A 24522-nucleotide genomic window follows, 5' to 3' on the forward strand; every position below is an offset into this window, starting at 1 on the left:
GAAGTTACTATACACAGAAAAAAATAAATTTTGAGTTCATTGTTTATGTTACAATGTCTTGCCAAAAGAAAAAGGCAGTTGAACAAAAGAGAAAAAAATACAGGAGTTAGAGTTGTGGAAAAGAAGGAAATACCACCACTGAGCTGGGAAGCAAAAAACCAGAACTGATGTAAAATCTTCTGTGACAGGCAAATCCCTTATCTTCTGTGAACCCATTTGTCCTCATGTGCAAAATGAGACATACTGGCTAGGTCATCTGTAAGGCCCCTTACAGTGTTAACATTATCATATTCTAAGTTACAATTAGAGAAGGGAAAGCAGATATTAGATTCAAGCCACCCCTCTGTTTCTCATCATCTAGTGACATATATTTTTACTTTGCTTACAGTCTTGAAAATGTAGAACTGAATTAAGGTTAATCATTTAGTGTGGTTATCTAGAGTTGAATAACTGATTTTCAGAACTAGCCATAAATATAATGACTAGAACAGTTCAATGTAATTGAGTTTTTAAATAAACTGAAAATGTTCATATGCACATGTATGTAGACATAAAAGTTGATCGATAATGGAAGATTAAAATTTTGGTACTCAGTAACATTTCAAAATCAACCAAAGCCCAAAGGAAACTGTTCTTTTATAGAATTGAAGAAATGGGGAAAGTGTTATTGGTCTTAATGGGATAGCAGCTGGTTTCTTGCTGATTTTCGGCCTGTTTCCCAGTGGTGATGGTTCTGAATCTTAAGGGCTACAGCCTTGAAAATGTAACACTTGTTCTTCTCTCTTGCTTCTTTTTAAGTAATCATATCAGCAATGTACAAGCTAGTCTCCTTAGAAACTTAAATTGGGCTTATTAAGGTTAATTTACATAAAATAAAATTTATCCCTTTTTTGATATGGGAGTTTTACTGTATATTGATTATGTTGGTGGTTACACAGTTCTATACAGTTACCAGAATTCATCACAAAGTACACTTAAAATTAAGGAATTTATCGAATACAGATAATACTTTGACCATCAGGACATTCTCAAATCTATTATTTATTCTTGCAGCTAGGCCACAATATTTCCAAATGATTAACTTTCAGAATATAAACAATACTCAGACAAGATGACTCTGTAACTGTGATAGAACAATACAGAGACAGTCATTCTGCAATCATTTCTATAAGACAAGAACTCTGTAAACACACACACACACAAAACTAAACATTCTCTTCATACATAAATGATTAGTACTTCTTTACCAATGACAACTCACATCCAATCTCCTAGATGAAAAGTATCAAGGTAAACATCACCAAATTGTCCCCACTTCTTGACACCACTCACTCCTGAATTGAATTCCACATCAGCCCTCTTAGAATCACACTGGCAGTCTTGGGCTAGTGGGCTTTGACAGTTACTGTCTAGCTGCACTTCCTCCGTCCTCCCTGTACTCGCTCTTTCTGTGTTCTGTCTTTCTTCTCCCCTCCCTTTCCTTCTCCTTCATGTCCTGCCATTAGGCACCTTGCCTTTTCAGGCCTCCTATTGCTAAATGCTTTGAGTTTTCTCTTTTTACTGTTTCCTATGATTTTTTTAATTTGCTCATGTGAATACGCTCCTTATCTATCTGCTTTCCCTAATGTCCTTTCCTAAGGAAGGGGGAAAATGCCTTTTACATACCACTAACTGCTCAAATGAGACCACAATACCCCGGAAGAATACCTTAGAAAAAAAATACATAAGCAAGCCAATACAGAATTTTTCTTCCTTTAAAGCAAACCTTCCTTGGCATATACTGACTATAATGACTCATTTAAATTGATCCCAACTCCTGAAGTTTAGTGAAAGATAACTTTTCTCTGAAACTTTTACATCGATAAAAGCCATAATTAAGTGTCATTTAAGGCATGCTGCAAACTGTGTTTCTGAATCTGCTCATGAGATAAAAAAAAAAAAAAACTTATCAGTTGGATTTCATTGGCTTTCTAATCTGTGCTAAGTGATTTCAAGTGATTTCTAATAGTTTTTTATCCTTTGAAGGTACTATGTACATTTAAACGCTTAAGTTCAAATTAAGAATCAATAAGCAAAAATTTCAAAAAGGGCTTTCTTATGAAATTAACAACAGAACTTCATCGAAGAACAGTTTTCTTTGCCATCATTCCTACAGTCTAAATTGGAAATACTAATAATTACTGAAATATTTGAATGTGATTTTGATAATGTGATGAAATCCCTACTTGTCTAATGTTTCACTATTAATATGACGTCCTAGGAAGCAACAGTATACCCACTCCCTTATTTATTTTTTTATTTTTTTATTTCTAGTGAAAACTCAGATGCAACAAGGATTAATCTCTATAGCTGCCCGCACTGTTATTACACATCTGGTAAATCACTTGGGCCATTATCCAATGAGTGGTGGTCCTGCTATGTTAACAAGTCAGGTGTGTGAAAATCATGACAATCATTACAGTGAAAGCACCGAACTTTCTCCTGAACTTTTTGAGAGTCCAAATATCCAGTTCTTCGTGTTGAACAATACAACCTTGGTGTCCTGTATCCAGATCAGATCAGAAGAGAGTATCCCTGGGGGAGGTTTATCTGCTGGTCTTGCATCAGCCAATTCTAATGTCAGAATCATAGTACGTGATCTCTCTGGAAAATATTCGTGGGATTCTGCCATCCTGTATGGACCACCTCCTGTAAGTGGCTTGTCAGAACCTACATCTCTCACGCTTTCATTGTCTCACCAAGAAAAGCCAGACGAGCCTCCTACACCTAATGAATGCTCTGAAGATACAACAGTAAGAGATGGGATTTCCTTCCAGTTTAAAAGATTCAGAGAAACTGTACCAACTTGGGATACAATAAGAGATGAAGAAGATGTTCTTGACGAGCTTTTGCAGTATTTAGGTGTAACCAGTCCTGAATGCTTACAGAGAACTGGGATCTCACTTAATATACCTGCTCCGCAACCTGTGTGCATTTCTGAAAAACAGGAAAATGATGTTATTAATGCTATCCTCAAGCAACATACAGAGGAAAAAGAATTCGTTGAGAAACATTTTAATGACTTAAACATGAAAGCTATGGAGCAGGATGAACCAACACCTCAAAAGCCTCAATCAGCATTTTATTATTGCAGATTGCTTCTTAGTATATTGGGAATGAATTCCTGGGACAAAAGGTAAGAATAAAAAAGAAATTGTTTTCTTTTTATTCTTTTTTTTCTTTTACACATTAGTCTTATTCATCTTTTGATCAACTATTTTAGTCTCTGTCCTTACTAAATTTTATTTACTAAATTAATTATTTGACCATTGGGCAGATTTTTTTTTTGAGACTACTGAATTATGTAGATTCAAGGAATAAAAAGGTAACCTAACCCAATAAATTAACTATTAACATTTTCATAATGATTAGTAGAACTATATGACTTAGAAATTATAGCTCATACAATTGAAAAAGATCTTGTTTTTTCCAACCTTCATGTAAGCTAATAGGAAAAACTGTTTTTTCTTATTCACACATGTGTGAGTTTTCCACACCAAGCAGTTCCGACACTACCTGGAGTTAGCACAGGTAGGTTGAAGGCTGAGACCTACAAGACTGCCCCTCACTCCAGACATCAGTTGCAAGTCTGGGCCACCCATACTTCTCACCAACCAGCTATAAATGCGGGGTTCCTACAACCTCCTCCATAGGTTTGATAATTAGCTATAATGGCTCACAGAACTTTTACGTACATTTACCGGTTTATTATGAAGGATAATTAAAGGATATAAATGAACAGCCAGATGAAGAGGTGAAGAGGATGAAGTCTGGAAGGATCCCAAGTGCAGGAGCTTCTGTCCCTGTGGAGCTGAGTGTACCACCTTCCCAGCACATTGAATGTGTTGTGTTCACCAACCTGAAAGCTCTCTGAACGCCCCATAATTTAGGGATTTTTATGGAGGCCTCGTCACATAGATACGATTGATATTAACTCAGTCTCCAGCTCCTCCCCCGTCCCCAGAGATGGAGCTGAAAGTTCCAACCTTCTAATCGTGGTTGCTCTTTCTGGTGATGAGGCCTCATCCTGAAGTTATCCAGGAGCCCACCAAGAGTCACTTCATTAGAACAAAAGATGTTCCAATTACCCAGGAAAACCCAACGGATTTAGGATCTCTGTAAGATGCTCCTGTCACTTCCATCACTCAGGAAATTACAGGGGTTTTAGGAGCTCTGTCAGGAACTGGGGGCAGAGCCCAAATATGTATTTCTTTATTATGTAACATAAGCCTAACAATTTTCAGACAAACAGCAATATGATCATTTCTAGAATGTATCAGAAATTAACTCAAGATTTAGCATCGAATCGAGAAGAATCTGGATTTCATTTTTAACATTTTTGTTTTCTTATGCATGTTGCAAAACCTCATTAAAAACTTGAAATAAACACACAAAGTATTCAAGTAAGTTAGGTAGGAGTTAAATGAAAAGGCGTTAGACTTAAATCAGAAGACCCAGGTTAGAGCCATTTAATCTTTGAGCCTTGGACTGCAATCTACAAAATGAGGAAATGACTCCTACCTCACTAGATACTCATTAGATACTGTACATAAAATACTAAAATTGTACACTAGTATAAAGCATTATTAATATACATTTATTTTTAAATTTCTGAAATTAAAATACTGATACTGATACTGAAAGCTGTAGGGAAATAGGAGAAGAAGCATTATTTAATGTATTGGTTTTGTTCAATTTGTAGTAGGAGGGGAGCTCAGGTACCACTGGATGAATAAATCTTACAGTAATTCAAATGCATGTGAAGCATTGAAACGGAGTTCTACTCGTTTGCCTAGAGTTTATAATCTTATTTGATTTAAGACCTTACATTTATTAGAAGGGAGTATCCTCTGCCTTATGGGAAAGCCACATTATATCAGGAACACAATTTGCTTTATGGTATGTCCAAATATAGGTAATTGCCACTCATATAAACACATTATATTTTCTTTTACCATAGAATGGTCTGTGTATTGTCTCTTGAGAAAAATTAAAGGTGGGAGACTATATTTCACCTCAACAACCATTGATTTCATGATTATAATTGTACATATACACTAATGCCCCCATATCTGCGAGGGATGCATTCTAAGATCCCCAGTGGGTGCCTGAAACTGCATTAGTACTGAACCCTATATAAACTTATGTTTGTTCCTGTACATTCATACCCATGATAAAGTTTAATATATAAATTAAGCACAGGAAGAAATTAACATTAATAACTAATAATAGAACAGTTATAACAATATACTGTAATCCAAGTTATGTGAATGTGGTTTCTCTCCCTGCCATAATTGAGATGGCTACTAAGCAACTAACAGGTGGGTAGCATATACAAAATGGATACTCTGGACAAAAGGACGATTCATGTCCCAGGCAGGACAGAGTGAGATTTCATCCTGCTACTCAAAACAGCAAGCAAAATTTATGAATTGTTTATTTCTGGAATTTTCCATTTAACATTTTCGGACCACGGTTGACCATGGGTAACTAAAACTGGATAAGGGGGAAGAGTACTACTGTATTTTGTACCTATAGAACATAGTAAAATTTATACATTGCCTCATAGTGTGAAAAACTGCCACATGTAAGGTAAAACAAGGAAGGAAGCAAATTCCATTTGGATTACACATGCTTACTTGGTAATGGTTTAGATTTTGAGACTATTTTATTTCTCATGAGGAAAAACTTTCTCACATTTTTATGAAACTCTTGAGAAGGAATTTACAAGTATTTTTATTCATTGTTTTCTGGATATGAGTATGGGAAGCTCACAGCCACAAAGAAAAATTGAAATAATCAATTGATAATGATCCACTGGCTGAAATTTATGAGGGCCTGGGTAGAAATAATGACATACATTCTTTACATTTTTTTTAAGGTCTGTTCTCCTTTGTGTTAGAAGTATGGAAAGGCAAAAAAAGTGTTGAGTTGCATGAGTAGAGTGGAAAGTATTTCCAAGACCATCATGTCATTCACTGCAAAGGTGATGAAAATGTTTATAAATTTCCCTGTTTAGGAGGAGCTTTCATCTCTTGAAGAAAAATGAAAAACTACTTAGAGAACTTAGGAACTTGGATTCAAGACAGTGGTAAGTTGTTGGAAAACCTTCAAATTTATAACTAGCAACTGTCAGCTATTTCTCTGTTTATGTGTGAATAATACTGTATTGATGAGTTAACAACTTTCTGAGCAGAAACTATTTCATTTATTTATACCTCAGAAATAATAAACTTTTTAAGAAAAATATAGGACTATATTAAAATGTTTAGTGTCTTTGAATTATTTATACCTTTTTATGCATTTCAGAATCATCTTTTGAATTGCAGAAATCTGATTGAACCTATAAAATGTCCTTTGATTTTCCCATACGTAGATGTTCTCAATATACCCTCTTTGATTAGTCTAAGAGGCCTCAAGTGAAATTACTGGTGAATACAGCTAGTACCTACAAAAATACTAATGGAACAAAAGATGGATATAGTTTATTATATTGCTATAAATCTGATTTCTCTTTAAGCCCTTGGATATGTATCCATTTACATGTGGATTTTGATGTATAAAAACCCTATTATATCGTTATTTTAATGATTTCTAGTTGTCTGATGTGTCTGGACAAGATTTCCTGGGAAACCACTACTAGAAACTGCAAAATATTATTTAACTAAAATTCCCGTAAGGTCAACCTTTGTATATGTGCTACTTTCCTTTCCAGGCTCATAAAAATGAAATTTTGGATAGGTCCTTTTGGGCAATATAACTAGAGGTACATTAATAAAGCGACACTTTGGATGCCATCATTATTAAGAATGCCTGTATTTTTCACATCTAAAATTCACAACCTTCTTAATATCCACATTTCTCACATTCTCACATCTTACTCAACTGTTGGTATACTTTATCTCCAGGTTTTTGCTTTTCCTTTTTCCACAGTAAATCTGCCCACCCACCTGATTTCACTTGCCTTTCTATCCAACAAACTCATATTGTCAACTATTTTTAAAATGCCACATCTAGCACCCTCAAAACTGTTCTTCATTTAAGCTTACCGTGTTTCCCAAAAAATAAGAACTAGTCAGAATCAGCTCTAATGCTTCTTTTGGAGCAAAAATTAATGTAAGACCCGGTCTTATTTTACTATAAGACCGGGTCTTATATAGTGTAAGACCGGGTCTTATATTAATTTTTGCTCCAAAAGATGCATTAGAGCTGATTGTCCGGCTAGGTCTTATTTTCGGGGAAACACGGCATATATGTGGGAATCACCAGTTCTCTAATCAGAATCATTCTTACCATCTACTTTCTCTACTCCTAGGCAGCAGTAGAAAATTATCAAATCAGTTTGATATAGAGAGGTACTGTAGATTCATGCTCCTTTATTCAGCAATGTCTTCTCTACCGTTTGGCAAATTTTTTATCCCTTGTTCACTTCTTTGTTTCTCAGAGTAATTATTATATGTACCACTTCTTTATTACTCAAGCCCTTCATTATAGTTAAAAGGTCATCTCTACTCTCACCTCACTCAGAATTCAGTTCAAATTTTTGACCTCCTATATGAAAGACGATCTGCTAGAACAGTAGTTCTTAACCGTTCTTCTTTCTCGACACATTCACATTTTAATACATTAGTCAATCTCGTTAAATAAATCCAGTGATTCTGACAATTGGGAAACTAGTTTGAAACAAGCCACCCACCATGCCATCACTAGTCTGCAGGAATGCAAAGTGAATAGGATGATTCAGGCCTTTCTCACATCAAACAACTCTGCCTTAATCTTCCTATCTTTACAATTTCTATGTTCAGCCATCTTCTCTTGCTCACCTTAAGTTTCAGAAAAAGCCTTTTTTTCCTGTCTGTACTTCTGCTTCCCACCTTCTCTGCCTGCTCTAGTATCTTCAGAAACTTATCCTTTCTTTATCTTGGATTTCTGCTTACTCCTGTTACAGTATGCATGTTTATTGTCTGCCTTTAAACAAAGCTTTCCTCAGTTACTCCCCTTTCAAGCTACAGTCTATCCCTTTCATGTCTATTACTACCAAATTTATGAAAAAATATAATCTTTACTCACTTCCTATAATTCCTAACTGGGTGTTGTTTTTAACTTTCTGAGTACCATTTATCGAAGAGACTATCTTTTCTTCATTAGCTAGTCGTGGCTGCCTTGTCAAATATTCATTTACTGTATATGCATGGGTTTATTCCTAGGCTCTCTTGTTTTGTTCCATTGATCTATGTGTCTGTTTTTATGCCAATGATATATTGTTACAATTACTATAGCTTCATAATATAGTTTGAGATGTAACATGTATTGGAAGACTAAACAGGTGAGAATACCTAAGACAAGAAGAATGTGTGTGGGTGGGGTGAGAAAGAAGACTAGGCCCATCAAATATTAAATTATAAAGCAGTAATAAATTAAACAGTAACATCTGCACCAATTTGATAGACAAATCAATAAAAATAAACAGATAGCTTTGAAACAGACAGCTTAATATTTCATACAGGAAACATCAGATCAACAGGAAAGGTATGGATGATTGAACAAATTATAGAAATAGACTATTCTCCAACATTCAAGCTAGTTCCGTTTCTCATTTCATACAGCAAAATGTATTTCAGGAAAAAAGAATTAAATGTAAAATAATTGCCATCCCAACCAAATATTAAAGATGTAGAAGGAAATATAATAGACTGTTGAACTGATTTCAAGACAGAACTCTCTAAGCACAACTGAAGAAATCCAAAGAAAAAAGACTGAGATATAATTACATAAAAATGAAAAACCTGTATGTTAACTTCAAATTGTTGAAAACTGAAAGTCAAACAACTGAGAAAACTCCCACAATCAGTACAAAAAATAATCCTTAATACGCACAAATATATAAGAGCTCTTAGAATTAGGAAAATTTTCTAAATAGAAAAAAAAACTGAGAATTTGAAAACAGACTAAAATTTCTTACAAATACATGAAAAATATTAACTTCACCTGTCATAAAGAGCTATAAATTAGAGTTATGATCTGCCTCTCAAGCTATAAAGATTAAGAAAAGGTGGTTAATATCTGGTGCTGGCCAGGTTGAAGTTATATTGTTATTCTTACACAGTGTTGGTAGGATTAGAAATTAATGTTTCGTGGAAAACAATTTTGCAATATATATGGACTGAAATAAGTTCTTATGCTTTGGCCGAATAATTCTATCTCTAGAAATCTATCCTAGGGCAAGAAATTTTTTGAATTTAAATTTTTAAAAGTTAAATGAGAAATTTATTAAAATTTAATTTTTTTAAATTTAAATGCCCAATAATCACAGAATTTGGCACCATAAAAAATTATTTTTGAAGAATATCAAAATATTCTGAGGTAAATGTTCACAATATAAAATTTAAAAAGAGATAACTTACTATATATTACTATGATTCCAGTTTTGTAAGACATAAAAAAAAATCGTTAGTATATGTCTATCCAAAAAGAAAGACTGAAGATACATTCTGTTAGGGTTATGTATCACATTTATCGATTTGCAGATATTGAACCATCCTTGCATCCAAGGAATGAATCTTTATTATGTTTTATGATCCTTTTATGTGCTGTCAATCTGTTTGGTAGTATTTTGTTGAGAATTTTTGCATCTATATTCATCAGGGATATTGGCCAGTAATTTTCTTTAGTGTTCTTACCTGGCTTTTATATCCGGGTATGCTGGCCTGTTAAAATGAGTTTGGGAGTGTTCCCTCTTCAATTGCTTGGAGGAATTTGAGGAGAATTGGTATTAATTTTTTAAATATTTGGTTGAATTCACCCATGAAACCATCTGGTCTTGGGGTTTTCTCTGTTGGGAGGTTTTTGATTACTGATTGAATCTGCTTAGTAGTTACTGGTCTGTTCAGATTTTCTGTTGCTTTGCAATTAAGTCTTGGTAGGTTGTATGTTTCTAGAAACTTACCTATTTCTTCTAGGTTTGTTTTGCTGCAATGTAGTTGTTCATAGTAGTCTCTTATGATCCTTTGTATTTCTGGGGTATCAGCCACAATGTCTTCTTTTTTTTTTTTTTTTTTTTTAATTAATTTATTTATTTAAGTCAAGTTGTTGTCCTTTCAATCTTAGTTGTGGAGGGTGCTGTTCAGCTTCAAGTTGTTGTCCCTTCAGTCTTAGTTGTGGAGGGCACAGCCCAGCTCCAGGTCCAGTTGCCGTTGCTAGTTGCAGGGGGCACAGCCCACCATCCCTTGCGGGAGTCGAACCGGCAACCTTGTGGTTCAGAGGACACGCTCCAACCAACTGAGCCATCCGGGAGCTCAGCGGTAGCTCAGTTCAAGGTGCCATGTTCAATTTTAGTTGCAGGGGGCTCTGCCCACCATCCCTTGCGGGACTCGAGGAATTGAACTGGCAACCCTGTGGTTGAGAGCCCGTGCTCCAACCAACAACTGAGCCATCCGGGAGGCAGCTCAGCTCAAGGTGCCGAGTTCAATCTTAGTTGCAGAGGGCAGAGCCCACCATCCCTTGCAGGACTCGAGGAATTGAACTGGCAACCCTGTGGCTGAGAGCCCACTGGCCCACGTGGGAATCGAACCGGCAGCCCTCGGAGTTAGGAGCATGGAGCTCTAACCGCCTGAGCCACCGGGCCGGCCCACAATGTCTTCTTTTTCATTTATAATTACATTTATTTGGGGCCTCTTTTTCCTTGGTTAGTCTAGCTAAAGATTTGTCAATTTTTATCTTTTCAAAGAACCAACTCTTGGTTTTATCCTTTCTATTTTGCTGTTCTCTGTCTCATTTATATCTGCTCTGATCTTTATTACTTCCTTTTTTCTGCTAAATTTGGGCTTAGCTTATTTGTTTTTTTCCCTAGTTCCTGTAGGTATAAAATTAAGTTGTTTGTTTGAGCTCTTTTTTTTTTCTTGATGTACATGCATACGTGTTTATTACTATAAACTTTTCTCTTGGAACTGCTTTTGTTGCATTCCATAAATTTTGGTGTGTTGTACTTTCATTTTTGTTTATCTTAAGATATTTAATTTTTTTTCCTTGATCCATTGGTTGTTCAAGAGTGTATCATTTAAATTTAATACACGTGTGTATTTTCCAGCTCGCTTTCTGTTGTAGATTTCTAGTTTAATTCCATTGGGGATGGAAATGATATTTTATATAATTTCTATCTTCTTGAATTTATTGAGACTTGTTTTGTTTCTTAACACATGATCTATTCTAGAAAACGTTCTGTGTACACTTGAGAAGAATGTGTATTCTGCTGCTGTTGGGCAGAATGTTGTGAATATGCCTGTTAGGTCTATTTGCTATGGAGTGTTGTTCAAATTTACTGTTTCCTTATTGATTCTGTGTATGAATGATCTATCCATTATTGATAGTGGGGTATTAAAGTCCCCAACTGTTATTGCTGTTTATTTCATTTTTCTGTTAGAATTTGATTTATATATTTAGGTGCTCCAATGTTGCATGTATAAATATTTACAATTGTTATATCTTCTTGATGGATTGACTCCTTTATCATTATAGTGTCCTTTTTCTCTTTGAACAATTTTTAACTCACAGTCTATTTTGCCTGATAAATGTGTAGCTACCCTTACATTCTTCTGTTTACCATTTGCTTGAAATATCCTTTTCCATCCCTTCATTCTCATTTTCTGTGTGTCCTTAAAGCTAAATGTAGTGTCTTATAGGCAGCATATCGTTTGGATCTCATATTTTATCCATTTAGCCATTTGTGTCTCTTGATTGGAGGATGTAATCTATTTACATAAAGTAATTATTGATAGGTAAAGATTTACTAATGCCATTTTGTTAATTGTTTTCTGACTGTTTTATAGGTCCTTTATACCTTGCTTCCTCTCTTGCTGTCTTCATTTATTATTTGATGACTTTTTATAGCAGTGTGCTTTGACTCCTTGATAATAATCTTTTGTGTATCTACTGCAGGTTTTTCCTTTGTGGTTATCATGAGACTTACATAAAATGTCTATTTATAACATCCTGTATTAAGCTGGTAACAGCTTAACTTTGATAGCATATACAGAAACTTTTTGTTTTTCCTTTTTTCCTTTCATTTTAGGTTATTGATGCTGCAAATTTACATCTTTTTATATTATGTACCAGTAACAAATTTTTGTGGTTATGGTTATTTTTTTAAACCTTTTTTTAACTTTTAAAGTAGGGTTGTAAGTGAATTATGCACCACTATTACAGTGGGCTTTTTTTTTTTCCTTGATGCAAATAATCTATTGACTCTTTTCGAAGAAAGTGTTTCTCATTTATTATATCTCTTACATTCTCTTTTCTAACTAATTTCTGTTCTGTCATTTCTTTCTTGTTCATAAGCTTTAAATTGTTCTCTTTTTTTTCTTTCTTTGAATGTTACTTGTCTTAATTTTATTCTTTATTAGTTAACAATTAAATAGTCTTAGGGTATAAAATTTTTCTGAGTATAGCTTCTGTCTATGCGTTTAGTCTCAGCTTAGACATCATTTTTTCTGAAAAGCCTTTCCCTCCACTATCACCAGTCTTTTACCTCCCTCCCCAATCTATGTTTGGTTCTCCTTGCATGTGCTCTCACGGACCCCCATAACACTTCCATGTCATAGCATTTATCATACTGTATTAATGTTATTATATATATATATGTGTGTGTATATATATATATATATATATATATATGTGTGTGTGTGTGTGTGTGTGTGTGTGTGTATCTATATATATTTTTCTATGTTCTTATTGCTTCTTTCCAAAACAGTTATAGTAACTTTAAATAGTCTGTGAGTTCTCATATCCTAACTCTTCCCCGTAATAATTTATCATTGGTACTAGATGGTCAATCCTTGAGGGTAGGAATCTCTTGCTGTCTTGCTCACCATGTGTTCTCAGACCTCTGCTACTTCACTGAAACTAACCTCCTGAAGATTAGTATCCCCACCAGTAAGTCTAAAGTTTGCTCAGTCCACATCAGCCTCTTTATCTAATTAATTAGATTTAATGAACTTATTAAGCATTTTTTTTATTATAGCAGTTTTAGGTTTACAAAATAATTGATTGCGAAGTACAAAGAGTTCCCACATACCCTTTCCCCCTACACATAGTTACCCTCTCATTTATATCTCACGTAAGTGTGGTATATTTGTTAAAATTGATGAGACAATTTGACATATTATTATTAACTGAAGATCTTAGTTTAAATTAAAGTTCATTCTTTGTGTTATACATTGTATGAGTTTTGACAAATGTGTGATGACTTGTAGTCACCATTGTAATATACATAATAGTTTCACTGCCCTAAAGAAACCCTGAATATTATATCCCCTGAAAGTTTAATACTTGTCTGTTCTTTATAATGTTCTTCTTCCCTGGCTTCTGTAACACTAAAATTATCTTGTTCAACTCCTAGCTCTCTATTCCCAGTTTGTCTTCACTGGCTCATCTTCTGCCTCCTAACCCATAACATAGTTTTTCCTCTCATTGGGATATCTCCCATATCTTTTTACTCCCATTCTTTTCTGTCCATTGTACTCCTCTCTGTCAGTTCTCAGTCATGATTTTGCTCCTACTATAAATTTGTACCTGCCTACTTACACCATTTCCAGGTCACCATTTCTTTCCCAAATCAGATCCTCCTGCTCATTTTCCCAATTATGTTTAGAAGTACTATTTCAGTCACCCAAACTTTACATTTTCTTTCCCTTAGTCTTTGATTTTCATAATTGTGATGTCAATATTTTATTATCTCTCACCTCTGTCTCCTTTTCCTGATGTTAACCCCTTGATTCATGGCCTTATTACTTCTAAGAGAGTTACAACGACTCTTTAAGTATTCTCTAGGCCCTCATCTCTTAACTCTTCCCCATCTAGACAGTCCTCATCACTAGAATAATCTTTGTAAAGTAAAATTTTTATTTTATTCTTTAGTGACTTCCCAAAGCCTGATCAGACTCTTTACTCTAGAACTCAGGCCATACCACCCAATCTTGCCTATTCATGGTGTCTGTACATTACTTCATGCTTTTCTACTTCTTCCTTCTTGCTAAAACTGCTTTCATTCTCATGTATACCTAGTATATGGAAGACATCTTCCTTGAGACAGCATACATGTACAGTTTTTTAATGGACATTTTATAGTTTTAGACCTTATGTTTATATATTTGATCCATTTTTTATTTAATTTTTGTATATGGTGTGAGGTAAGAATCCAACTTCATCCTTTTGTAAGTAGATACCGGTTGTCCAGCACCATTTGTTGAAAAGACTATTTTTTTCCCAATTGAATTGTCTCAGTATCATTTTCAAAGAGCAATTGATGATAAATATAAGGGTGTATATCTGGACCCAAGATTCTGTTCCATATAGATCTATATATTTGTTCTTATGGCAGTACCACAGTGTATTGATTTCTGTAGCTTTATAGCAAGTTTTAAAATTGGGAATTATGAGTCCTCCACTTCGTTATCTTTTTTTAAAATTGTTTTGACTGTCCTAGATTTTTTGCATTCTTCTCTGAATTTTAGGATCAGCTTGCCAATTTCTACAAAAAAGGCAGCTGGAATTTTTATAGGGATTGCATTAAGTCGGTAGATCAATTTGAGGAGTATTATCATCATAATAATCTTAAGTCTTCCGGTCTTAATGGGGGAATTTTTTGAAGATCTTTATTTATTTTTTTTTGACAATCATTTGTAGTTTTCAGAGTACAGCAGGTCCTTGAATAATGTCATTTTGTTCATTATTATTTCATTATAACATTGACGAGAGAGGAAAAATCTATTCTGCATGGAGTTTGCACATTCTTTCCGTGCCTGCGTGGGTTTTCTCTGGGTACTCCAGTTTCCTCCCATATCCCAAAGATGTGCACGTTAGATTGACTGGCATGTCTAAATTGTCCCAGTATGAGTGAGTGTGGGTGGGTGTGTGAGTGATACCTGCAATGGAATGGCATTTCTCCAGGTTGCTTCCTGCCCTGTACCCTAAGCTACTGGGATAGGCTCTAGCCACCTGAGTCTTTGCACTGGAATAAACAGGTTAGAAAATAATTGTCTTCTTTTTATTAATCTTTATTAAATGTATGTATATTTCATAATTATTTCAGTGCTTTATATTAGAAGTGTTTGGGGGTCTTTATTTAGAAGTTTGGTGATGTTTTTGTGACTAGAAATATGCAGTAGGAACTTAACTCTTGTTTATATCAGCTGATAATATAATTGGTTTCATTATACATCATTTGGCTTAGTCACAGTTTCCAAGAACCTAACAATGAAGTTAAGTGAGGACTTACTGTATAAGTTTGTACTTCTGTTAAATGTATACCTAAGTATTTTTACTATTTTTGATGCAGTTATAAAAGGAATTGTCTTAATTTTGTTTTGGGATGGTTCATTGCAAGTGTATAGTAATACAATTGATTTTTTTGTATTTCGTATTGTATCCTGAACCCTTGCTGAACTCATTCATTAACTTTAATAGCTTTTTAGTGTATTCCATTGGATTTTCTGTATACAAAATCTTCTCAGCTGCCAATGGAGGTGGTTTTACTTCTTCCTGTCAATCAGATTACTAATTCAATCTCTTTACTTGTTATTGATCTATTCGGACATTCTATTTCCAATGACTTGGTTTTAGTAATTTGTGTCTGTCTAGTAATTTGTCCATTTAATCTGACTCATCTCATGTTTTGGCATACTGTTGTTCACAGTATTCCCTTATAACTCTGTAAGATATTTAGTTCTGTAAGATATGTAGTGATGTCTCTTCTCTCATTCCTAATTTTAATAATTTGAGTATTCCTTTTTTCTTGCTTAGCCTGGCTATAGGTTGTCAATTTTGTTTATCATTTCAAAGAACTAATTATTGGTTTCATTGATTTTTCTGTGTTGTTTTTCTGTTTTCTCTATTTCATTTATTTATTTACACTCTAGCCTTTATTATTTCCTTCTTTCTGCTTGCTGTGAGTTTAGTTGTTGTTCTTTTTCTAGTTTCTTAAGGTGAAAGATTTAGTTATTGATGTGAAATCTTTTCATCTTTTTTAATATAGCCATTTACATCCATAAGTTTTCCAGTGATATTATGTTTCTATTTTCATTCATCGCTAAGTATTTTCTAATTTCCCTTGCGATTTCATCTGTGACCTATCAGTTATTCAGTTTCCACATAAATGTGAATTTCCCAAATTTTCTTCTTTTATTGATACCTAATTTCATTCCATTGTTTTTAGAAACTAAGACCTAGCATGATTTCACTCCTTTCAAATGTACTGAGGCTTGTTTAGTGGCCTACCATGTGGTCTACCTGAAAGATGTTCCCTGTATGCTTGAGAAGAATGTGTTTTCTGTTACTATTGGGTAGAGTGTTCTATAGATGTCTGTTAGGTTTAGTTGATTTATACTGTTATTCAAGTCTTCTGTTTTCTTGTTGATATTCTTTTAGTTGTTCTGTCCATTATTGAAAGTTGGGTATTGATGTCTCCAATTGTAATTGTTAAAATACTTCTGCCTTCAATTCTGTCTGTTTTTGTTTCATGTATCTTGAAGCTTTCTTGGTGGGTGCATATATGTTTTTAATGTTTGCATCTTTGATTGACCTTTTAACATTATGAAAGTCTCCTTATCGCTAATAACGTTTTTTGTTTTAAAGTTTGATATTAGTATAGCCACTCCAACTCTCTTGATTACAATTTGCATGGTATCTTTTTCCATTTCTTTTATTTTCAACTTTATGTGTGTCTTTGAATCAAAAGTGCATTGGTGGTTGTGGTGGTGGTTTGCTTGGTCATTTGCGTACTGTCTAGTAACTTGGCTGAACTAAGCCTGCAAAATCTATCCCCCACAGTGTGCAGCCTCTAATCTCCAGTCTCAAAAAAAAAAAAAAAATTTAGCCTGGCTACCAAGGGGTCTCCCCTGGAGTGACCTAATCTACTTATTAATCAAAGTTTGTCCTTTATCCCCCTGAACCGGTTAGATTTTTGTTGTTTACTGTGGATGTGTGCATGACTTAGAGGTGGCTCTCATGTTCATAGTGTTAACGTTTTTTTGCCCCATGTTCACCCAGAGACTTGGAGGTTCGCTCTTTGTTTGAACAAAGGTACAGCCTTGGGCATGTGCAGTCTACTAGACTGCCAAGCATGGCTGGGTGCTATTTTTAAGTCTTGGCTTCCTAGAAGCCGACCCTGAGTTCAAGTCGGGTATTACTATTCAACACCAGTGAGGCTTTACCTCGTATTGATAGTCTTTGTAGCTTAGCGATTGCTTTCATGTCTATCCCACATGTCATTCTGATTGTTCCTGTGTGGGTGCAATAAAGTGAACACGCAGTCTTTCAGCCCCTAGAATTGACTGTGCTCGCAGGATGGCTCTTTTTGACCATTTCTTCCCGGTTCTCTCCATTAAAACTTCTGGCTGCTTTGCTGTTTTGCTTGTGTTGTAATGCTGCTAGCTTCTCTTAACTGCTTTCCACCAAGATCGCCTTTGTTTTTGACAACACCATTAGGCATGAAGTTCTTCAAGCTTGTTCCAAAATAGTCATTCCCCTCATGCTCAGCTGTTGCTGCCGCTGAGTTCTTGTATTTATTAAAAACTTGCCTTTCACTCTGAGCAGATCTCAGCTGGGGTCAGGAACCAATTTTTCCCAGAGTGACACCCTCACGCTACTACTCAGCACCTGGGTGGGACTGAGTGTTCCTTTTCTTCTTGTCCCTCCGGTGTGAAACCTCCACCCTACTTATAACCTGGAGTAGGGAAGATTAGGACACATTTTTGGACCTAGGGCTTGTGTCGTAAGAGTGGGAGCTGGGTGAGGTACGGGAGACCTCATTTTCTCAGCCATAGCTGCCTGGCAGAGCTTCTGCAACATGGGGCTGGAGAGGATGAGGAACACAGCCAGCCTGCCCTTTTCAGGGTGCAACCGAATATTCCTAGACTGGGAACTAGAAGGGAGAGGGAACTCCTATCTTGGCCTGAGTAGAATGCCCAGGTTAAAGTTTCTGTAATGTGAAGGGGTGGGGTAAAGGAGCAGGTCGTGGCTCAAATGTCAGAGAATTTCTCTGTTCGTATCAGATTTAGTAGATTTTCTTGAATAAATGTTTCTCCTTTTGTTGTATGCCTTAGGACAATATCCAGAGACTTTAAATGATTTTGTTTTTTAAATCATTTTCACCAGTTAAATTGTTATTTGCTTGAGACAAAGTCCACTGAGAGACTCATTCTATAATTCTGGAAGTACCCCTCCAAAAAATTATATTTTACTCTTCCACTAGATTATCCTAATGATACAATGAATAAACCGATGGTTTGCCTAAGTATTCACCACTAAAGTAAAATATCGCCATTAGTGAAAACAGCTAAAATATCTTTGTTTCTGATTTTAAGTTGCTGATAATGAAACCCACAATCATGACTTGACAGCTTCTTCAAGATGTGTAGGAGAATCTGGATTTTAAAATACTGTCAGTAATTATTTACTTGTAATTGTTGTTGGATGTGGTTTGTTTGTTCTTTAATTCCTACATAATAAAGTATTGAAAATATTCTCATAAACTTTGTTAGTCCCTGCTTTTGTTAAATTAACCTAGTTCAAATGTTGTGTGATCTGGTTAGCTTGGAAAGACAAATTTCATACAAGAAATGTGCTTTCATGAACATTTTTAATTTTAGGGGTAACTGAAAATAAAATGTCCAAGAACTTGACACTCCATACAGTTTTATAATATTTATGTATACATCTCTTATTCTGTAGTGTGAGTACTTTGAAGAAATGAATCATTTCTTACTCATCTCTGTTCTCCTAATTTTATTTCTACAACACAATCCCTTTAACTCTGGGATTCAGCCACATTGTACAACGGCAACTCTTCAGATGCTTCATGGGTTGGCACCTTGTGTCTTTCCTGTTACACTTTCTCTTTTCATTCATCAAATCTTACTTACCTTCACGCAACTCAGTGTTACTTTCTTTAAGTTTCTGTTTCTCCAATCAGAAGTAATCATGCCTTTCTTCTGTTCCAGGGGCAGTTTTGTAACTTTTACAATTTTTTCCTTAAAATTATTTATCTCCCTCTTTAGATTATAAGATTTAACTCATGTTTATCTTTTTATTGCCACATACTTTGTACATAGAACTTAATTCCTGGATGAATGAATGGATAAATTAATAACTAAGTGAATGGTGTTATATTTTGTTTTACAGCCGAGAGACACACAAGATTGCAGTATTTTATGTAGCTGAAGGACAAGAAGATAAACATTCCATTCTCACCAATACAGGAGGAAGTCAAGCATATGAAGATTTTGTGGCTGGTCTTGGTTGGGAGGTACTGTTTTTAAATTATACCAATTATTAAATTGGTATAATTTGCCATTATTAAATTATACCAATCATTTTATTTTTATTTGGAAGCAATGGTGTTCTTTTTCTTTCTAGCTCATTTTTGAAGTGTATTTTAGGAGATTCAGCAACTTAACAATGGGTTTCTTATCGTTTCTGCCTTATGTCTACAAAGACTGCAGCAGCTGGGACTTTGAAAGGAAAATTGTTGATGTTTTATGAGAGAATGTATTGTCAGAGAGGGTAAAACTCATAGGTTTAAAGATTTGGATTTTTCTCACAGCTGTGACCATAAGACTTGTGGTCTCCAAACTAAGACATGAATATCTTTAGGACTATAGCAAGGCTTCCCATGGGGTATGTCGGCATGGTTAGTTTTGAGGAGATTAGTTTCCAGAGCCTTAACTTTACTAAAATTAATGCCTGAGAACCCTTCTTCAATCTCTTCCCTTTTTTCCTATCCTTCAATTTTGAAAAGAAAGGCTTACCACTTACTCACGCGTGTCCTACATTGTCCAAGAAGGTTTGGCACCAAAAAAAGTACAGTTAAGAGGGCATGTTCCTGAGAGACAGTGTCTCTGAAAGCAAAGAAAGAAATATGGAAAGGGAATTCTGGTCAAGATGGTGGAGTAGATAAACGCTGTGCTTACCTCCTCTCACAATCACATCAAAATTACAACTTAACTACAGAACAGCCATTATTGAGAATTGCCTAAAGTCTAGCTGAACTGAAGCCCTGCAACTAAGGACATACTGAAGAAGCCACCTCGCGACTAGTAAGAGAAGAAGAGATGTTGAACAGGCTGGTCCCACACCTGCTTGTAATCACTAAAAATCGAGAGGAATATCTCAGCTGCGGAGGTCCCCCTTGCAGAAGCGAGGGGTCCCAGCCCCACACTAGGCTCCCCAGCCGAGGGTTCCACTGCAGGGGAAAGAAGTCCCCATAACTTCTGGCTGTGAAAACCAGTGCAGATTGTGGCTGAGTGAGACAGAGGGCGGCTGGAGTCCCAGGTGCTCCTCTTAGAGAGCCCGCGCATGGACTTACTTGCTGACAGACTCCCTTACTCTGAGCTTCAGCACTGGGGCAGCAGTTTGAAAGGCAACAGGAACATACGGAGAGGAACTGGATTGTCTGGCTTCAGGGTGAGGGCACGAGGGACAGCTTTCTTATGGACAAAGTAGCTGACGGAAGCCATTTTTCCTTTGTTGAGCACTCCCCACTCCTTGTGTGCAGACACAGGAAGTCACCATATCTCAGTCTCCAGCCACCTGGTTAACACCGTTCATTCGCCCCATTCCTAGTAATTCACTGAGACCCCTTTCCCCCAACTTTCAGGCCCACCCAAGTAACTTTCAGTGGTTTTTTCCCATACAAATGGCCTGCCTTAGCTCATGTTGCGGACTTGCCTAAAATTTGGGTTTCACAAAACCCAAACAAGCAGAATCTGACTTTGGCATGTCCCCTACCTGGCTGAGCAGCCCTAAGCCCAGCAGTAGCAATAGCTGGCCTCAGTTGGAGGCTTGGCCTCTCAAGGCACCGCCAAGCCCAGCACAGACAGCAGCCATCTGCAGATTGCTTTGTGGCTCATGCCAGGTGACCCTGGGGAGGGCACAGGCTGCTGCCAAACTTGGTCTACAGTAGATCCACTCCCAGGAGGTCTTGGGGCTGGCACTCCCAGTGGCCAGCTTCAGACTGAGCCAAAGCATCGCCCAGCCTACTTCAAGTACAACACACCAAAGCCCAGACTGGATAGATACCAGGGCTCCACTAAAGCAAATCTTGCTTTGTAGGGTCAGTCATTGCACCACAGCTCCACTGTAGTCACCGCCAGTCCTCATATGGGTCAGCCCCTCCCATTGACATGCAAACAGCAACAAAGGCTCAACTACCAACAGGAGGGCACACACAACCCACAAAAGGTACCCACCTGGAGCACCCTACTCAGTGACCAGGGAGACTAGGCCCCAGAGGACTCCATAGGCCACTCTACTAAGTCTGGGAGGCATATCAGTCTTACCTGATACATAGAAACAAACACAGGGAGGCAGCCAAAATGGGGAGACAAAGAAACATGTCCCAAATAAAAGAACAGCACAAAGTTCCAGAAAAAGAACTAAACGGAGACAAGCAATCTACCAGACACAGAGTTCAAAACACTGGTTATAAGGATGCCTGATGATCTCAAGGAGAACTTCAACAAAAAGACAGGAAACATAAAAAAAAAAAGTCAGAAATAATACAATAACTGAAAGAATATATTAGAGGAAATGAACATTAGATGAAGCAGAGGATCGAATTAGCAATTTAGAAGATAAGTAGCAGAAAACACCCAAACAGCACAACATGAAGAAAATCCAAAAAAATAGAGTTTAAGTGGCCTCTGGAACAACATCAAGCAAGTGTACCAACATTGGCATCATAGGGGTACCAGAAGGAGAAGAGAGAGAGCCAGGGATTGAAAACCTGTTTGATGGAGCAGTGACAGAAAACATCCCTAACCTGGTGAAGAAAATAGACATACAAGCCCAGCAAGTGCAGAGTCCCAAACAAGATGAACCCAATGAGACCCACACCAAGGCACAGCATAATTAAAATGCCAGAGATTAAAGACAAAGAAAGAATCTTAAAAGCAACAAGAGAAAAGCAGTTACCTACAAGAGAGCTCCCATAAAATTGTCAGCTGATTTCTCAACAGAAACTCCTCAGGCCAGAAGGGATTGGCATGAAATATTCAAAGTAATGAAAAGCAAGGACCTATAACCAAGATTACTCTACCCAGCAAAGCTATCATTTAGAATCGAAGAACAGATAAAGAACTTCCCAGATAAGACAAAGCTAAAGGAGGTCATCACCATCAAACAATATTACAAGAAATGTTAGAGGGACTTCTTTAAGGAAAGAAAAATAAAGATCAAAAATAGGGTAATAAAATGGCAATAACTACATATCTATCAATTATTTTCAGTGTAAATGGGTTAAATGCTCTCATAAAAAATATAGGGTGGCTGAATGGATAAGAAAACAAGACCCTTACATATGCTGCCTACAAGAGACTTACTTCAAATAGCAAGACAAACCTAGACTAAAAATAAAGAGATTGAAAAAGATATTTCATGAAAATAGAAACGAGAAAAAGAAAAAAGCTGTGGTAGCAATACTTATACCAGACAAAACAGACTTAAAACAAAGGCTATAACAAGAGACCAAGAAGGACCCAGTAATCCGATTTCTGGGTAATTATCTGAAGAAACTCAAAACACTACTTCAAGGGGACATGTGCATGTATATGTTCATTGCAGCATTGATTACAATGGCCAAGATGTGGAGGCAGCCTGAGTGTCTGTAGATGTAAGAATGGATAAAGAGAAGGTGGTACATATATGTATATAATGAAATATTGCTCAGCCATGGAAGGGAATGGGTTCTTGCTATCGGCGGCAGCATAGATGAACCTGGAGGGTATTGTGCTGAGTGAAGTATGTCAGAGAAAGACAGATGCAATGCGATTTCACTTATATGTGGAATCTAAAGGACAAAACAAACAAACTCATAGATACAGAGATCATACTGATGGCTGCCACACAGAGGGGGTTGGGGGAATGGGTGAAAAAGAGGAAGGGATTAAGAAATACAAATTGGTTGTTACAAATTAGTCATGGGGATGTAGAGTATAGCATAAGGAATATAGTCAATAATATTGTAATAACTGTGTATGGCCTCAAATGGGTACTAGATTTATTGGGGTGATAGGTGGGAGAAGGGTTGGAGGCAGGGTGAAACAGGTGAAGGCATTAAGAAGTACAAGTTGGTAGTTACAAAATCGTCACTGGGATATAAAGTAAAGCATAGGGAATATAGTCAATAATATGGTAATAATTATGTATATGCCAGATGGCTACTAGACTAGTGAAATTATGTAAATGTCTACCCACTATGCCATACACCTGAAATTAATATGAAATAATATCGAATATCAATTGTAATTGAAAAATTAAAAGGGGGGAAATAGGTGAAGAGGAATAAGAGGTTCAGATTTCCAGGTACAAAACAAGTAAGTCATGGGAATGTAACGTATGGCATGGGGAATATAGTCCATAATATCGTAATAGCATTGTACAGTGTCACGTGGTTGCTGGACTTCATGGTGATTGCTTCTTTTGGTATACAAATGTTGAATAACTATGGTGTACACCTAAAACTAATATAATAGTGTATGTTAGCTATACTTTAATGAAAAGTTTTTTTTTTTAAGAAAAAAAATATGGAAAGGTACTGCACTTTTTGTCAACTTATGTCAAAGTTCTGGTATCATATCTATCTAAGAATTATAATTCAGAAGTGAGTTATTTTGTCACAGATTTGTATTAATGTTTATTTTAATCGAAAAATGAAGCATCACATCTTCTAACAGAAAGTGAATTTGCTGTGGCTGATTGATTTGCCATTAAGTTAATAGCAGACTTTTTTATATATTGTATCAGCAAAATCTATAGTCTAAGATTATAATGAAAATATATTTACAGCATGTATATATAACATACAGTACATACACTGGAAATTATATCTTTTGCAACAATTTAAACTTATGAATATTTTAATTATAGTTGTGAATTTAATACATAGTTTCTCAATATTCCTGTAGAGAGTACATGAGGAAAATGGTTGAAGACCACTGCACTAGACTGTAAGCTCCTGGAAGGCAGGCACTTTTACCTCATTGTTTTTTCTTTTTAAATCCCAGTTCGTTGCACAGTGTCCAATACATAAGCCTTTAGCATTCAGTATATATTTTTATGGCTGATCTAACGTATTTCACCTTAAGTGAGTTACTTGAGCTCTCTGGACCTGTTTGCTTATGTGTCAAATGTAATATACTTTTTTACCCAATAAATATGTGAAGTTCAGCTGAGATTATGTATGTGAAAGTGCTTTGGAAAGTATAAAGAAACAGTATAAATAGATTTTACTGTTTAAAAAAAAATAACAAAAACTTGCTAATAAGTATTAGTAAAAAAAAAAGGCAAGGAACATTTGAAAAAGAACAAATTAAGAGCATTCACAATTCCAGTTTCAAAACTTGGTACAGAGCAATTCTAATCAAACAATGTGGTACTTGCACCAAGGATAGATGTATCCATCAGTGGGATCAAATTGAGATTCCAGAAATAAAC

At 35.9% G+C, this 24522-nt stretch overlaps 1 protein-coding gene across 14 annotated transcripts in view; it reads left to right on the forward strand.

Annotated features, from left to right (window-relative positions):
* Positions 1-24522, forward strand: part of RALGAPA1 (Ral GTPase activating protein catalytic subunit alpha 1) — a 212644-nt gene that overhangs the window by 138089 nt on the left and 50033 nt on the right. For all 14 annotated transcript variants that reach the window (XM_088796874.1, XM_019750420.3, XM_019750426.3 and 11 more), the window contains 3 exons: positions 2314-3175; positions 6059-6130; positions 19213-19336. In XM_088796874.1, coding sequence (XP_088653000.1) covers positions 2314-3175; positions 6059-6130; positions 19213-19336 — 1058 coding nt within the window. The remainder of the gene's footprint in view (positions 1-2313; positions 3176-6058; positions 6131-19212; positions 19337-24522) is intronic.

The sequence above is a fragment of the Rhinolophus sinicus genome, chromosome 3, assembly GCF_057876585.1.
Source record: "Rhinolophus sinicus isolate RSI-liver-muscle chromosome 3, RSI-T2T, whole genome shotgun sequence".
In the NCBI taxonomy this organism is placed as follows: domain Eukaryota; kingdom Metazoa; phylum Chordata; class Mammalia; order Chiroptera; family Rhinolophidae; genus Rhinolophus; species Rhinolophus sinicus.